The sequence below is a fragment of the Dipodomys ordii genome, unplaced genomic scaffold, assembly GCF_000151885.1.
Source record: "Dipodomys ordii isolate 6190 unplaced genomic scaffold, Dord_2.0 Scaffold86, whole genome shotgun sequence".
NCBI lineage: Eukaryota > Metazoa > Chordata > Mammalia > Rodentia > Heteromyidae > Dipodomys > Dipodomys ordii.
The window spans coordinates 632,851-650,821 of NW_012267302.1; the positions used below are offsets into that span (position 1 = coordinate 632,851).

At 46.2% G+C, this 17,971-nt stretch overlaps 1 protein-coding gene across 6 annotated transcripts in view; it reads left to right on the forward strand.

Annotated features, from left to right (window-relative positions):
• The first annotated feature begins 15,740 nt into the window (after nt 1-15,740).
• The window catches only part of Cdh23 (cadherin-related 23), a 323,607-nt gene continuing 321,376 nt past the window's right edge, over nt 15,741-17,971 (forward strand). For all 6 annotated transcript variants that reach the window (XR_001175416.1, XM_013025633.1, XM_013025635.1 and 3 more), the window contains exon 1: nt 15,741-15,867. Coding sequence is in view for 5 of the 6 variants with exons in the window: in XM_013025633.1 (XP_012881087.1) it covers nt 15,801-15,867 (67 nt within the window). In the remaining variant the exon portion in view is untranslated. The remainder of the gene's footprint in view (nt 15,868-17,971) is intronic.

The window sequence follows — 17,971 nt, forward strand, 5'->3', positions numbered from 1 at the left end:
TGTCCTTGAACAAAAAAAAAAAAGCAAAGCAAGAGTGCAAGGCCCTGAGTCCAAGCCCTAATATTAGAAAAAACACCAGCACAACAGAAAGAGTACAAACCTGGGGCAGTAATTATATTCACACAACAATGTTGTGCCATCCTCACAATCATCCACCTCCAAAAAACTGAACCCAGTAAAATGGAGCTGCTCATTCCTTTCCCCAGCCTCCAGTGACCTCTATTTTCTGTTCCTACAAATTTACCTATTTTAGGTACTTTGCATAATTGGTACCACACAGTATTTAACCTTTGATATATAGCTTTAAAAAGTTTTAATTGCAGGCTGGGAAGTTGGCTCAGTAGTAGAGTAGCTTGCCTTGCATGCATGAGGCCCTGGGTTCAATTCCTCAGCACTACATAAGCAGAAAAAGCCAGAAGTGGCGCTGTGACTCAAGTGGTAGAGTGCTAACCTTGAGCTGAAGAGCTGAAGGACAGCATCCAGACCCAGAGTTCAGGCCCCATGACCAACCAAAAAAAAAAAAAAAGAAAAGTTTTAATTGCTATTATAAAAGTGATGTACAGAGGGGTTACAGTTACGTAAGATAGATGGAGTACATTTATTTTTGGACAATGTCACCCTTTCCCTTGCTCTCTCCTAGTTTTTCCCTCCCATCCCCATCCACAAGTTGTATAGTTCATTTTCAACATAGCATCTAGTGAGTACCATTGCTGCATTTGTTCAATCTTTGGCCTTCCATTTCTGTACCTCCCCTTACACTCCCAAAGACATATAAACAAACAAACAAAACAAAACGAAAAGAAAAACCGGAAAAAGACTTGTTTTCATGTCCAAGAGTTCATTTCAATAAATATTATTTTTTATGATCAAATGCACATAGGCATTGTGCCTTTCTTTTCCTCTCCTAAGAGTATCTTCTTTTGGTCTCACTGTGTGTGAGTACTAGAATCTTGTATAATTTGTCGTCGCCCAGTACATTTAGATCTAATTTCCACATATCAGAAAGAACATGCACCATTTGTCTCTCTGAGCTTGGCTTACCTCACTTAACATGATTTGTTCTAGTTCCATCCATTTCCCTGCAAATGACATTATTATTTCTTATGGCTATATAAAATTCCTCTGTGTATAGGTACCACATTTTTGGGATCCACTTATCTGTTGTGGAGCATCTGAGCTGTTTCCACAACTTGCCTATTGTGAGTAGTACAGCAATGAACATGCATGTGCAGGCGTCCTAATCATATCCTGGTTCATGGTGTTCTGCATAGATGGCCAGGAGTGTTATGGCTGGGTTGTTGGGAAGATCTATATTTTGTTTTTTGAGGAACCTCTAGACTGCTGTCTAAAGTGGTTGTACTAATTTACATTCTCACTAAGAGTACAATAGGGTTCCTTTTCTTTCCACATTCCCACTAGCATTTGTTGTTAGAATTCACAATGCTGGTCAGTCTAACTGGGGTGTGATGGACTCTCAGAGTTGTTTTGATTTTGATAAGTAGCTTTTTTCAGTCAGCATAACACTTTCAAAGTTCATCTATGTTATAGCCTGGATAAGAATGCTATTCCTTTTCATGGCTGAATAATAGTCTATGTGTATACCATCTTTATTCATGTGGGTTGTTTCTGTCTCTGTGGAGATTGTTACTATGAATGGAGCCACCATGATTGTAGGTGTGTACATATATTTCTGTTTGAGTCCCTCCTAATGAGTGTACATCTCAGTGTGGAAGACATGGTTAATATGGTGACTCTGTGTTTTATTTTTTTGAGGAGCTGCCATATTATTTTCCACAGCAGTTATACCATTTTGTATTCCTTCCAGCAATGTACGAGGATTATGACTTTCCCCTGGCCTCTCCAGCACCACTCTATTTTGTGACATGGCCATCTTAGTGGGTGTATGGTTCATATGTGAATCTGACCTGCATCTCCCATGTATTCCTAGCCATGAGCATATCTTCGATAGGAGAATGTCTGCCCAAGACTTTGCCTGTTTCTCAACTGAGTTGTTTTGTTGTTGTAGAAATTCCTTATATATTCTGAGAATTAATCCTTATCAGCTGCATGGTTTGCAGATATTTTCTCTTCTGTGGGCTGCTTTATTGCATTATAGATTGTTACCTTTGATGCACAAGGTGTTTGAATTTTTATGTAGCCTACATGGCCCTCCTGTTGTTATTGCCACCTGTATATCTGATCATCTGTTTATCTGGTATCATGAAGAGTTGATCACTTTAGTTTATATATTTAGATCTTTCATACATTTGAATTAATTTTTTTTTGGGTCCGGTTGTGGGGCCTGAACTCTGGGCCTGTGTGCTGTCTCTCAGCGTTTCAGCTCAAGGTTAGCGCTCTACCATTTGAGCCACAGTGCCACTTCCGGCTCTTTTCTTTTTGCTTATGTGGTGCTGTGGAATCGAACCCAGGGCCTCAGGCATTCAAGGCAAGCGCTCTACTATTGAGCCACCTTCCCAGTCCACATTTGAATTAATTTTTATAAATGGTATAAGGTAAGATTCAATTTTTTATTTTTATTTTTTTTGTGGGGTTTGAACTCAAGATGTTGACTTGCATTTGCTAGGTGGGTGTTGGATGCCCATAGACTTCCAACTTGATTCTTTTGCATGTAGATATACACACTTTCCCAACATCATTTATTGAAAGGACTGACCTTTCATTGAGCTTTTTTGGAACCTTTTGGAAAAATCAATTGCTGGTACAAGAGCAATGGTTTATCTCCAGACTCTGCTCTATTCCATTCATTTCAACACCTGTCTTTATGTCAGCACCACGTTTTCCTATGATTGTAGCTTTGTAGTAAGTTTTGAAATGAGGAAATGTGACTCCTTTGGCTTTGCCCCTCCCACCCTCATCTTCTGGCTTTGCAGGAGTGCTTTGAGATTTCACATGGCATTTCTTCAGATGGAATTATTTTTGATTTCCGTAAAAAGCCTGTTGAAGTTTTTATAGGATTGCACCACATCTGCTTATGGCCTTGGGTGATGGTGTATCTGAACTCAGCCATACCTTGATAAAGTTAAATTCTAATCCACAAACATGAATGGGTTATTTTCCCACTTGTCTTACCTTCTTTCAGTATTTTCTAGTTTTCAGTGCACAAGTAATTTGCCTTTGTAGTTCCACTTATTCTTAAGTATTTTGTTCCTCTACATGCCATTGTAAGTAGAATTGTCTGCTGTACTTCCCTTTCAGATTGTTCATTGTCAGTGCACAGAAATACAATGGATTTTATGTGTTGACTTTGTAGCCTACTGCTAAATTTATTAGCAGTAACAGATTCTGTGTGTGTGAAATCTAGATTGTGTATGCATGTGTGTGTGTATGTGTGTGTGTGTGTAAGATTTTCATGTCATCTGTGAACAGAGATAATTTTTTAAATATTTTTTATTGTAAACAGATAATTTTATCTTGTCATTTCCAGTTTGAGTTTCCTTCCTTCTTTTTTTCTTTCTTTCCCTCTTTCCTCTTGGCTTCTCTCTTTTTCTCTCCCTCCCTCTCCTTTCTCTCCTTCTCTCCCTTTTTCTCCTCTTCCTTTCCTCCCTTCCTCCTCCCATTTTTATGTTTTTGATGGTACTAGAACTTGAACTCAAGGTTTTGCCTTGGTAGTCAAGTTGTCTACTACTTGAACCACACCTCCAGCCCTTTTTCCTTTAGTTTTTTTTTCTTTAGTTGTTTTTTAGATAGGGTTTTTTGCTTTTAGCTAGGACTTGCCTCAGATCATAATTCTCTTAACTATCCCTCCCATTGAGCTGGGATTATAGACGTGACACTACTGTGCCTGGCTTGTTTGTTAAGATGTGGGGTCTTATGAACTTTTTGCCTGAGTCTGCCAGGAACTGTAATCCTCCCAATCTCAAGTAGTTGGTATTACATACATGCATCACCAGCTCACCCTGAATGCCTTTTCTTTCTTTCCAGCCTAATTGCTTTAGGTGAATTTTCTTATTGCATTTCTGATCTTAGAGGACTCGCTTTAATTCTTTTTCCACTGGTGTTGGCTTTTAGGGTTTTCTATACAGTGTCTCTTGTATTTCTTTTTGCTAAGAATTTTTATCATGTCTGTGGAACTTTATCAAGTTCATGCTTATATCTATTGACACAATCATGTAAATTTTTTTCTTTCTTCTGACAATATGTTAAATTTAAGCCAGGATGCAGCTCAGTGGCAGAGCACTTGCCTATACATAAGACCCTGGGTTCCATTCTCAGTACTGTTAAAATAAGTAAAGAAAGAAAGAAACCAAAAGATGGTCAATCAGCAATCTTGACTTCTTGGGAGAGATCTAGCCATGCTGAGCCATAGTTTTGTCCCCATGTCCCTTTTCTACTGTTTCAGCAGCTTGGGCAATTTTTGCTTGAGTGTGGTTTGCATGACTGATGTGATTTGCTAATATTGTGCAATACTCTTCCCATGTGAGTTCACATAACCGACTTTCCTGTCTTACTATATTTTCCTCAGGTATACCACCAAATTCTTCTGGTTTCATAATACAACTTTCTTTTTCCTGGAGGAGTTTGGAAAAGACTTGTATTCTTCTTTTTTAAAAAAATTAAATCACAAGCTAGTCGTATAAGGGAGTTTCACTGTGGCATTTTCTACATAGATAAACAATAGAGCCCAACAGCCTCCCCTCTGTCACTTTCTTTTTTACTGTTTTTTTCCTTAAATGTTAGGAGTATCTTGGGTGGAAATGGTGAGACCATCACCACTGGCAGGGTCCCTGTCATCTGCCAGGCTGCAGGGATATAGTTTGTCTTCGTGTTTGTTGAGCCTCACACCCAGCTGCTCACAGCTGGTGTTCAGAGCCAGCTTATTCATTCATTTATGTGATCCTCAGACCTCAGCCTCCTGAGTACCTAGGATTACAGGTGTGAGCTGCCAGTGCCCAGCAGTTTTCGTGTATTTTTGTATAACAAATAAGGTATTAGTAGAAAATTCAAAGGGACATTGTCCAAAAAGAAATATACTCTTTACCTGACTTATGTAACTGTAACCCTTCCGTACACCACCTTTATAGTAACAATTTCAAAAATTAAAGAAAAAAGAAAATTCAAAAGGCTCCCTGGGGAATTCATAGGGCCCCCCTTACCAGAGTGAGTGGTGTCTGCTTTTGTCCATTGCCATCACACAGGAGCTGAGGGGTGTTGGCAGCCACGCTGCTGGCGGCAGACCTGGTGCAGAGTCGCTGGGGGAGGCTGTGCTCCAGGAGGTGGTGTGGTCTGTGACAGACACTGTCAGTATTGACAAAGCAGGCATTATCAGTATCTCCAGCTCTGAGACTAGGGAAACTGAGGCAAGGTGTAGTGGCTCTCACACCTGAGCCACTGTCCAGCAGCCCTAGTTGCTTTCTTGGCCTCCTGCTCCACTCCTCCTTAGTATTACCTCCTTCCAGAAGATTCCCCAAGGGTGGTGTGGAATACTTAGAGCACACAGAGGTGGTTGGGGAGGTGCTGAGCTGCTTATTGGGGGAGGGGGCATGCATTCAGAAAATCCTCCAAGGTTTGCCCCAAGTAGCTTTGATCCCTCCTTTCTGGTGTGGGGTTCTGCTTTCTGTACCTGTGGGTCTTCTGTCTTAGGGGCACCTTATCCCAAGCCTTTTGACCCCTTTTTGTACTTAAGGAAGAATGAGACCTGCCCACCTCCCTCCTTGTAGGAGGCAGTGGCAGGCACAGAGTGGGCAGCAGGGACCACTCTGTCACACAGTGAGACCACACCTAGCCAGAAACAGCACCATACACCTGGGCCTGCTCCTCTGCTCTCTCCCCCTCTACCCCCCACCCCCACTGTGATCTTCTTGGCCTCTCTCAACTTGTGCCCTGGCCCTGGCCTGGCCAAGGAGAGCCTGAATGCTTGGGGAGGTGGGGAGGGGGTGGCGGGGGTGGGACACATGGGAAAGAGCCGAATGAAATTCCTCACTGGGAACAAATCTCATTTTCCAGAAAGTCTTGACAAAATGAGGCATTAAATTACAATATTTCGGAGCGCGTCGTAATTCTATTGTAGACAGCCCTTCATCATGGAATCTGAAAGCTGGGAAAATACAAAACTCATTAGATTAAAATAAACCACCTACTGCTCTAGAGAAAAGCGTATTTATCAATATCAATTTACTTATGATTACTCTGGCCTGCAATTTGTTATTTTTAAGAATTATGATTTGTGTATTGCTCATACAGATGTGAAGTGGGTTTTTTTCTCTTAAATTGAGAATTTAAAAAAGATATCCTTGTCCTTAGTAAAGGTTAGAATGTGGTTACTGGCAAGGAAGGAAGAGAGAGGGAATGAGAATGGAGAAAGATGGGGAGGAACAAGAGGGTCAGAAAAATAGGAGAGCTGGGATCTGAGCATTGGTAGCTCATGCCTATAATCCTAGCTACTCAGGAGGTTGAGACCTGGAGGATTGATGTTTGAGGCCGCCCCAGGCAGAAAAGTGTACAAGACTCCATCTCAAAATAACCAGGAAAAATTGGATTGGAGGTGTGGCTCAAGTGGTAGAGTGCCAGCTGAGCAAACCACCTGAGCAAGGGTTATATCCTAAGTTCAAACTCATATTACAAGGGGGGGAGGTAGGGAGAGGAAGAGAGAGAGAGAGAGAGAGAGAGAGAGACAGAGACAGAGACAGAGACAGAGACAGAGAGAGACAGAAGGAGAGGAGAGAAGAGAAGAGGAAAGGAGAGAAAAGAGAGAGAGTCTGGGGTAGTGGACATTGAGGGGTAAAAGTGTGTGAGGGGCTGTGTGGGTGTAGCTGTGGACAGAGTGAGCCAGGGATCTTTAAAAGAGGTCTTTGATTCACTCCAAAGAAGGACATCTAACCAAGCCGTCTAAAGCTGTCTGAAGATTGAGACGTGTTCTGAGTAGAAGGTGAGCAGCTTCTTGTTGCTGGAGATAAACAAGTGCAGGTAGCAGGTCTTTGAGGGAGGATGCTGTGGTGTAGACAGAAAAGCCAGAGATAGTCCTTCCAATCTGGTATGTGTCTCTCTGGATCCAACATGTGGGATCTGAAAGTTGAGTCTTTGTGGAAGAGAGAGTCTTGGGACTGAATTCCTCAGTTTAGCAACTCCTAGCCTCAGGCAAAGGTTTGGCCATGAGATAAGCTCAGCCCCTGGAGCTAGAGCCAGTTGGGTTTGAATACAACTCCTATTGCTTTCTGCTCTAAGACCTCTGAGAGTGACTGAGGTCTAGTCTGATTCTCCTGCAAAATGAGTAGAGAAGGCCCCTCCCAGATAGTGGTAATTGGGAGTGTTGTTCTGGGTGAGGACCTGGGGTCCTTTCGAATGCAATAGGTCATACTGGGGACCAAGTACCTTATCTCCAAGATTCTGTGGATGAGAAAGCTGGGTGCTGGTTGCTCACACCTGTAATCCTAGCTACTGAGGAGGCTGAAGATTCAAAGCCAGCCTAGGCAAGAAACTGTGACTCTTAGGCCGGGCGCTTGGTGGCTCACGCCTGTAATCCTAGCTACTCAGGAGGCTGAGATCTGAGGATCTCGGTTCAAAGCCAGCCCTGGCAGGAGAGACCGTGAGACTCCTATCTCCAATAAACCACCAGAAAACCGGAAGTGGCGCTGTAGCTCAAGTGGTAGAGCCCTCGCCTTGAGCTGAAGAGCTGAGAGACAGCGCCCAGGCCCAGAGTTCAAGCCCCACGACTGACCAAAAAAAACAAAAAAGAAACTGTGACTCTTATCTAATAAACTACTCAAAAAAGCCAGAAGTGTTGTGAAGGTTGACATGTGTTTGTGACTTTAACTAAGTATCTACAATATTGTGAAATTTGTGAAGTTTATGTAATCACTTAATCTCAATAAAAATATAAATAAAAATCTCAATTAAAAAAAAACAGAAGTGGCACTGTGGTAGAGTGCCAACCTTGTGTGTGGTAGAGTGCAAAAGTAACTCAAAGATAATGCCTAACCCCAGAGTTCAAGCCCCAGGAGCAGAAAAAAAAAGATTCTGTGGATGAAGACAAATGTAGATTGATAGATGAATGAATGAATAAGGCTTGAACTTGAATAATATGAACTCTAATGTGGATTATTTTTTAAGAAAGGGAGGGAGCAGAGTAATATGCCTTTCTGGAAGGATCTTCCACGGTATCCTCAGGGGAGGAGTGTGAATGAAGAGAAGGGAGGCTTACTTCATGCTATGAACCTATTTATTTTATTTTATTTCATTTTATATCAATTCCAGTACTGTAGCTTGAACTTAGGGCCGAGGCACTGTTCCTGACCTTTTTTGCTCAAAGCTAGTGTTCTATCATTTCAGCCATAACTCCACTTCTGGCTTTTTAGTGGTAAATGGAGATAAAAATCTCATGGACTTTCCTGTCCCTGATGTCTTTGAACTGTGATCCTCAGATCTCAGCCTCCTGAATAGCTAGGATTACAAGCATAAGCCACTGATGCCCAGCTATTTTGCAACTTGAAGAATAAAATAAAATAAAAATTTTCTTTTGCTCAATAATTTTTAAAGAAAAGTATGGGCCTCAGTCAATGGGCCTCCTGTAGCTGATGCTGAGTGACTATACCCCACTCTGGGGTTTGAGACCGCCCTTTGAGCCCTGCCTGCTTACCTTCCATCCTGCCCATCTATCACTTAGTAGGTACTTTGGAGCAAGATGAGGAAGGGGTAAAAACAGGCCAGCCCCAGAGAAGTCTCCTCCGTCTTTTCTATCCCAGTAGCCTGGATAGCACACATGGACTTTGGGCTTTTAAGGGCAGACATTGGTGGCCTACTAGTGTCACCAGCAGGTACCTGGCACACATGAACCTCTCTGAGTTTAGTGGTGGTGAATAATACCCAAATTGTATTTGATTTCTGCAGTGTATTTCTGCATTCCTATTCAAAGCTGAGTGCATCTGATTTTTATGGGAATTCATAGCGGTTCAAAACAAAATCGTGGCACCCTGCTGTGAAAATCTCTCCCTCCTGGGAAACTGAAATGCCACTCAGATGTCCCCTTCTGCTCTGTCCCTTCCCCCTGCTCTATTCCTTGTCCCCAGCTTGCTGGGGAAAGGGGTACCTCAGTATGGGACAGTCTGCAGAGCTAGCCTCCTCTTCCAGGCTAGTATTTCAGTTGTTGTCTAGTGGGGGGGGAGTCCACTTCTACCCTGCCTGGGGCTGGGGAAACACAGAGGACCAGTAGAGAGGTAGGCTGTGCTGAGTGTCCAGTGAGTGGACAGGGAGTGACTAACAAGAGGGTGACTGAGGGCCCTGCTGGGCAGTCCTGGGGCTATGGGAAGTCAGGAAGGATTTTCTCCTTCAGAAGTCATGTTTACAGCTTTGGGGACATTTGGTAGGATGGACAGAAGATAGGCTGCTGATTGCACAAACTGGGGGGTTGTTCAAGAAACTGGAAAATGCAGGAAGCAGGTAGAGGAATGTACGGCTGCTGGAATCCGGCCACTCTGGTAACACTGTGCATCACACCAGCAGTGGGGGGTGTACTGCCCTTTCCTGGCTTCATCCCATGACAGAGCCAGCCACTGTTGGATCCCTGGGTAGCTCCTTTCTCTAAATGTCCTAGCAGTGATGTGTGGCGCTTGGTCAGAATGTTTCCTCAGCTACAGTCTGCAGATGGACCCGTGGGGCCACATGCTACCTCCATCTTCAGACCCAAACTTGCCATGTCCCCACTGAACTTTGCTCTCGCTTCTCAGTGTCTCTCCCCAGCCTCTCTTGTCCTGGTTAAAGGAGTGCCACTGTTCAGGTGTGTAGACCCAACCTTGGGGCTCCCTTCTCTCTTCATGTCCTCTTCACCCGGAAGCCCTCTCAGCTCTATACTGAAATATACCCAGAATGTGGCTGATCCCATATGTCCCTCCTCACTTGCTGCAGGAACTCTTCATCTTCTCTGCTCTGTATCACTGCAGTTTCCTGTACACCACCCACCCGGCCCTCAGTGTGTCCTCCGCACAGCAATCCCTGGCTGCTGCTTGGCCTCATTGGCCCCCTCATGCTCTTCAAGCACCTAGGCTCACTCCTGCCTAAGGGCCTTTGCACAGACTTTCACTGCTGCCTAGGATACTTTCCCCTCATGTTGTTCTGCCTCTCAGGTCCAGCACTGTGTTGGGTGCACAGTGGTCATGTCAGAGTAGATGTGCACAGTGTGTGTATAAATGGGGACTTTGGTTTAATGTTTTAGGAGTCATGCTTCCCACATTGGGTTGACTTTGTGGAATCTGTAACTGTCTGGCCTCTTAGAGCTTTTGTAGTTACCCCACTTCTGAGTAGAGGTTCTTCTGAGTTGATAACTGGGAGTGGGAACTGGGTGGGCAAGAGGATTCACACTCAGTCCCTGTCCCATGCTGGGATGCCCACTTCTGGGGGAGGGAGGTGATAAGGTAAGAGATGTCACTCCTGTGATCCACGAGTTGTCTTTTGGGTACTGCCTAATAGGTGCCAGAAATCCAGAGAGCAGCAGAAATAGGAGCCTGTTACTCAGCCTTGGCTGAGCCCTTCTTCTTGGCACAAGCAGCTGATCCCCTCTTCCTGTTGATCCCAGTATACCACAACTTGAGGGGATTGCAATTTGCATCCAGGTCCAATTTACGGTCTCCAAGTAGATGCAGGTTCTTTCACAAGGCCTCCTCTCAGTCCCCAGCTGGGCCCCCTCCAGGGTGCATGTCTGAGCTCAGTATGGCTGGATGAAGGCTGCAGCCCGATTATGATGTAGGGGTTGACCCCAGAATTGACCAGTTGTTGGCTGTGTGACCTTGGGCAAGTTATTTAACCTTTCCGAGTCTCAGAATGTAGTGCCTAGCAGACAGCACACATTTTATAAACAGTAGCATCAAGAATCTTCAAGGCTAGCCATGAGTGGTTCATGCCTGTAATGGTAGCTACTCAGGAGGCTGATATCTGAGGTTAGCAGTTTAAAGCCAGCTTTAAACTGAAGACTTATCTCCAATGAACTACCAAAAGTCTGGAAGTGGAGCTGTGGCTCTATTGGTAGAGCACTAACCTTGAACATAAAAACTAAGGGACAGTACCTAGGTTTGGAGTTCAAGCTCCAGGACCAGCCCACACACATACTCTCACACACATAAAGCTACATCCATGTAGCTTTGTGTCTTGAGATCCTGTCTTCCGATGGCCCTGGGCAGTGGTAGTCTGTATCACAAACTTGACACCTGGCATATGTCATTGTCACAGCTCTGTGTTCCCTACGGCATTAAATATGGGGGCCTGGTAAGGTGGATGTTGGAAATAGATGTCCTGAGGGCTTGGGGGCCTGGATGTGTGTCTCCTAATGGGGATGTTTGAGAGGTTTGAAGAACCTTTCCTACAGGAGGGGATCTAAGCTAGCCACCTGAAATATTTAGAGGCAGTCAGCTGACCTTGCTTCTAGCTCTGCAGAAGCATTCTGGTGTGTCTCAGGCCCTGACAAGAATCCTGGTTCACAGGGTGTGTCTCTTTCCTGATCTGTGGAGAAAGTGATACCAAGTTGGAGTGCAGGTGCAGTCCCCAGGCCTCCTGTGGTGGAGGAAGTTGGCTGGGCTGGGATCAGGTGGGAGGCAGGGTCAGGAGGCTAGGAACAACTGTTGCCCAGGGCAGAGCAAGCTCACGCTCTCCTTCTTAGGTTGTATATGGTCACTTTGACTGGTTGGCAGTTTGATGGCTCCTGAAGGGGATGGAGATAGACTTCTGTTTTGTGCCAGTCCTGGGTCTTGAATGCATGGTCTGGGCATAGTCTCTGAGCTTTTGTGCTCAATGCTAGTGCTGCTCTACCATTTGAACTACTGCTCTACTTGGGCTTTTTGGTAGTTTTAATTGGAGTTTAAGATTCTCATAGACTTTCCTGCCTAGGCTGGCTTTGAACTGTGATCTTCAGATCTCAACTTCCTAAGTAGCTAAGATGATAGGTATAGGCACCCGGCACCTAGCAGGAAATGGACATCTAAGGAGAGAGGTGGGATCCTAGGGCTATTGTGACTGTGGGATAGCATGGGACACAGATGTGAGTGCTGCTTCCAACAGAGACCACTCTTGCTCATTGTGGGTGTTCGTGTATTGCAAGGAGGGTGGCCATGCTTTCCCTTTTCATATGTAAGGAAACAGGCAGCAGATCTCCGGGCTTCAGGGTTAGACAGACTTCCAACTCACCAGAGTGGCCTTTTCAAACCTCAGTTTTCTTTCCTGTATAATGGAGGCAAGAATATCTATGTCACAGAGATGTTTTGGAAAATTGAGTAAAAATAATACCCATGAAATCCCTAGCCCATAGGATTTTCTAACAAGCATTTCCTTCCTTCCTTCCTTCCTTCCTTCCTTCCTTCCTTCCTTCCTCCTTTCCTTCCTTCCTCCCTTCCTTCCTTGCTTCCTTCCTTCCTCTCTTCCTTCCTCTCTTCCTTCCTTCCTTCCTTCCTTCCTTTCCTTCCTTTCTTCCTTCCTTCCTTCCTTCCTCTCTCCCTCCCTCCCTCCCTTCCTCCCTCCTCCTTCTCTGGGCTGCAGACTTCCTGTACTGACCAGCAGAATGGTGTACATCCCTCCCCCAGCTATTTCTGGGTGATGTTCTTAGCAGATGTTTTATTCTCCAAACATCTGGTTTGGCAAGACAGAGGGCTGGAATTTATTTTTTCTAAAGACACTCACCCAGGAGATATCAGATTGTAACTTAATTGCTCTGTGCCTTGGTTTCTCCACTTGTAAACCAGGACCAGTACTTAGGGACACTGGCTCACTGTGTTACAGGATAGGATAGGAGAGCATGTGCCAACAGGTGGAATGTGCTTGGAACATTTAGAAACAGGGCTCTTGCTAAACCTCAGTAGTAGTTAGGGAAATGCAAATAAAAGCAACATGGCCATAGCATTTTTCTTGCATCTGATTAGCAGCCATTTGAAAGAGGAACCACTTGTGGGTGGGTCCACAGGCTTCCAGTACCCTGGGGAGATACTGTACATTGCATCCCCCCTTTCCCAGAGGGCAACATCTAAGGAGACCTGGCATACATGCCATACATTGTATTTAATTGAAGAGCAAAGTTTCTATGCAGTCATCTGCAGAGAGCAGTCCAGGGGCATGGCCTGTGGTGGCAGGAGCCACATACCCACAGGAGGGTTGGTGAGCTTCCTTATGAAATACCCAAACTGTGAATTGTTAAGTCAGCTGTTCTACACTGTGTTGGCCTGTAGAGTCATCTGTGGAACATCATGACATGAGAAAAGCAATTTGTGTGTGTGTATGTGTGTGTGTTGTGCTGAGGATGGAACCCAGGCCACATGTGTGTTTACCAAGTGCTCTACCACTCAGCCACTCCCACTGCCCCCACCCCTGCTCATAAGTTGCTTGAATCTATGTAGAGAGAGACTCAATAGACTTTGCATGTAAGTGTGTGTGTGTGTGTGTGTAATGGGGACATACTAAGATACAGAGAAAGGCCTGGTAGGAGGCACACCAGGCCAGCCTGCCAGATGGGTCATACCTGATACTTGACATTATTTGTCAACACTTAAAACTTGAATCCTGGTTGGGCATAGTGACTCATACCTGTAATCTCAGCTACCCAGAAGCAACATGGATAGGACTGTAGTCTAAGGCTAGGCCCAGTCAGAAAACATAAGACCCTACCTAAAATATGACTAAAGCAAAAAAGGAGGTCAGAAGGAACAAAAACTGGGAGAAAATGAGGGAGAGGGTGACCTGACTTATATAACTGTAACTCATCTGTACATCACCTTTACAATAAAAATAAAAAATAAAAAAATGTAAAGCAAAAAAGGAGTGGGAGTATATCTCAAGTGATAGAACTCCTGCCTGGGAAGCAAACCCCAATACTGCCTAAAAGAAAAGTTCAGTATATAAACTAGCCCAATTTCCCAAATGTCATTGAGAGAAAATCAGAAGGTCCCAGACACTGGGTCCCTTTGGGTTGAAACATATCAGCAAGTCCTACTTTTACCCAGAGTATGTGGCCTTTAAGTGGCTGAATCCTGTAAGCACCCTTCTGCTCCCTAACTGGCCCCCATAGTTTGTACACCTCCAAGATGGGCTTTGAACATTTGTAAACTCTGGTAAAGTGGAGGGATTTGTCCTTTGTTATTCAAATATGTAGTGGGGATGGAGCTGGGAAGGTTGCTCAGTGGTAGAGTGCTTGCCTTGCATGCATGAGGCCCTGGGTTCGATTCCTCAGCACATATAAGCAGAAAAGGCTGGAAGTGGCACTGTGGCTCAAGTGGAAGAGCACTAATCTTGAGCTGAAGAGCTGAGGGACAGCACCCAGGCCCAGAGTTCAGGCTCCACAACTGACAAAGCAAAAAAACAAAACAAAAAAAACCCATAGTGGGATCTTTTAGTGTCCCCTAGCAGGTTCACACTTCAAAATCATCTTTAGTACAGAAAGAAAACAAATGAGCCATTGTCTCAGGTCAGGAACCATCTACAGGGTCACTCCTGTCCACTCAGGTTGTGAACTCAAAGTTCTCTTCAAGTCCAAGTCAAGAGGCCTGAAGCCAGGTAAGAGTGACTCACACCTGTAATCCCAGTTACTCAGGAGGCCTGAGGTATGAGGATTGTGGTTTGAAGCCAGCCTGGACAGGAAAGTCCATGAGACTCTTTTTTCTAATTAACCATCAAAAAGCCAGAAGTGGAGGTATGGCTCAAGTGGATAGCACCAGTCTTAAGCAAAGAACTAAGGGACAATGCCCTGGCCCTGAGTTCAAGCCCATGCACTGGCACAAAAAAATGGGGCCTTTCTGAATCTCATGCCCCAAGCTTGGCAGAGTGTGGAAGTCTCTCCACCAGGTCCTTTCCTGGTTCCAGTTCCATTCTCTTCCCTGTGCCTCTCCCAGCCACTTATTGATGAGGAGGTAACATGTCACCTTGGGTCCAAGTTTTCTTCCATCACTGCCAGTAGAGTCTCTAAGCAAGTTGTTTCATGGCTGCCAGCCTCTAGACCTTGATTCATGGGCCAAGGAGTGGTACCCTTGGTAAGATGACAAGTGGGTGCTTACTGAAGGATGATGGGTGGAGCTAACTGTCCTAGGAAAAGTAGAACTCCCAGCCAATGAGCTTGAACCTCTGATGTTGCTTTGAGGCAGTTCCTTACAGCCTAGGGGCCAGGACCGAAGGTTAGGACACAGTCACCTCCAAGCCTGCCTTCTAGATGGGACCTGGCCTTACTGAGCTCCATCAGCTGTGCCTCAAATCTTTCCATACCTTAACTCTGAGCTCTCCAGCATTCAGTGTCAGCTTCCAACAGATTTGCTGTGGGGTCCTTGGGCAGCTCTCTATTGCTCTGTGCCTCTTGGACCTCGTGGCCTGCTGCTTCCTCATCTTCAAGGTCAAAAGATAACATCTCCAAGATAATGTGACCGGAGTAAAAACAGGAAGAGAGCACTGGTCACCAATGTTGGCTTGGTGGACTCACTAAGCCCATACCAACTCTGTCTTCTTGGTCAGTACCATTCCTTAACCCTGTCTACAATCCCTACACTGCGATGCTTGGGAGATGTGGTCTCAGTAAGCAGCAACATCCCATCCCTCTACCCACTGAGCCCAGAACAGATTCTGAGCCTGCTTTGAGCTTTTCCTGCCATCCCTCATCCCAAAGGGCAAAGAGGACCAGGCCATCCCACTGGGTTAGATGATGATAAAATTGAATGACACAGATCCTCCCTCTTATTCCTGCCCTTCCTTCATAGGGAACTGTTCCTTCTCCCCCTTCTCAGACCAGGTTCTTTCTGAGGCTGTAGAAGTAGGGATTCTAGGGGTGGGGAGGCCATAAATATAGTAGAAAGGAGTATCTCACCCTTTTCTTCTTTGTGTCTCCAGGAGCCATGAGGTGCCACGTGGCTGCCTGCTTCCTTGTGATCTGGTTTCTTGTGCTGATTTCTGGATGTTGGGGTAAGTCCAGCCCTCCCTGCTTCCCCTCCCTGGCCTTTGCCTGGGAGGCCAGACTAGGGGATTCTCAGGCCAGCTATGCAGTTTGGTGCTGTGGGATCCAGAGACCTGCTGTGCTATGTGACTCAAGATGCATTTCCCTGTCTGGGCCTCAGCTGTGGCTCACACAGGGCTGAAAATACCCTGCTGTTCCCAGGGGCCCAAGACACACAGGGGGATGGGAGGAGCTCTGAGAAATACTTCAGCTCTGTTCTGTGACCGTGAACTGCCCTTTCCTTGGGCTTTTGGGTTAGGTATGTTCAGTTTCCTGGCTGTCTTTTCAGTGCCTCCTATGTGATGTCCTGTATGCATTGTGCCCACCTTTGCTGGGGGCAGGTAGGTACCACTCATTAAAGGGGCTTAGGGTATAGCAGAGTATACCTGCTGTACTGCAACACACAGGTAGGTGAATAGTGTGGTCCTAGAGATGCCCATACTCCTGAAAAGTCTCCCTGAAGGTGGGAGCCCTTGGGCTGCAGCCAAAAGGGAAAGCTTTTCATTTGACCTTTGAAGACTGACTGCCATTTTAGACAAGGAGAGAAGGGAGAAGGCACCCAGGGGGGAAACAGCCAAGCAAGGTATTGGCACTCTTTCAGCAGCAACTCTCTCCTCCAGGAGCCACTTTGGTACCCTCAGGGGAGGCCAGGAAGGCCTCCTGGGCACCCACTCTCCTCTCCCTGGACAGTGGGTAGCAAGGAACAAGGCAGCTCTGACTGTACTGAAGGAAGACTAGAACTACGGGCATGTCATACACAAGGTCCCTCAGGGCCAAGTTGTCCCCAAGGAAGAGCTGTGGGCACGCGTGCCTGGTGACACAGGCCCCTTTGCCACTTCTGGGAGCTGGAAGAGCCTCTGGAGGAAGCAGCAGCCTCAGCCTTGCTAACGTGCCATTAACATTCTTCAGCCAGGGAAGGTCCCCTCTCTGCTATTCTGTTTGGAGGCATCCTTCCTGGAATGCTCCTGTGACAGGGAGCTCTCTGCCTACCTTTTCCCTCCCCCACAAGGAGAAACAAGGTCTGCCCAGGGAGTACTGAGAGATGCCCTGGGTACCATCTTCTGTCTCTTGGGCTCTTCACTTTCTAGCCTCAAGCTGGGGAGAAGGCCCTGCCATGCTACCAGGGATCACTGTACAGGGTCTACAGTGTGGCCACCACATTCCAGTGGCCAGAACCTTCCACCCTCGCCTCAGTGGGGGAAGCCAGCAGCCCCATGGCCAAGGCTTTCTCACATCTAGTAGCTGGATGACCGGCAGAACTCAGTAGGATTCTCCCAGCCCACAGATGGGTATGGGACAGGGCAGAAGCTCCTCAGGCCTTATAGCTCCTTCCTTCACAGACCTGAGAGGCACCTGGAAGCCAGGGGAAGAGGCAGGAAGAAGATCAAGGGGTGGCAGGCTCACAGGAGGTGAGGGTTGACATCATGGAGGGCTTGTCCCTGAGACCAAACTAGCTGTGACTTTCAGGGACAGAAGAGGGCTCAACCAGGACCATAGGATTGCATGGAGAGCAAGTGGAGAGGGACCCTATGTTGGGGTATGGGAACAGGAAGAGAGATTCTAGGAGGATGGACTGCATGGGAAAAATGGCTTCAGAAACAACTGTCCTTCAGTCCCCAAGGCCAGCTGCCACCCACCATGCTCTAGGAACAACACTTGTCTTTGGACAGAATCAGGCAGTGCCCAAAATAGCAGAGACCAGCAGCCTCAGGGTTGGGGGGGGGCAGGGGAGGGGCAGGCCTGGTGCATGCTATTTGAGAACTCAAGACCTGCTTGGTCTATGGCAGCTGACACACATATCCCCAAGTCCAACCAGCTGCCTGTGCAGTGCTTGCAGCCCTGATTATTGGCAGGTCCTAAGAAAGGAAATTTCGAAATGAACCAAGTGGCTGCCCACAAATGTACTTTTCTCCCTAGTTTCCTGCTCTCGCCCACCAGCCTGATACTGAATTCTCTGGGTGCTGGAGGCTATCTCCTCTCAGTGCCTCTCTGCTTCACTGTCTTGGAAGCCCAGGGCCCCCAGCAGGGGTCAGAAGCTAACATTCTCCCTGCCCTCCCCCCCCCCACCAAACC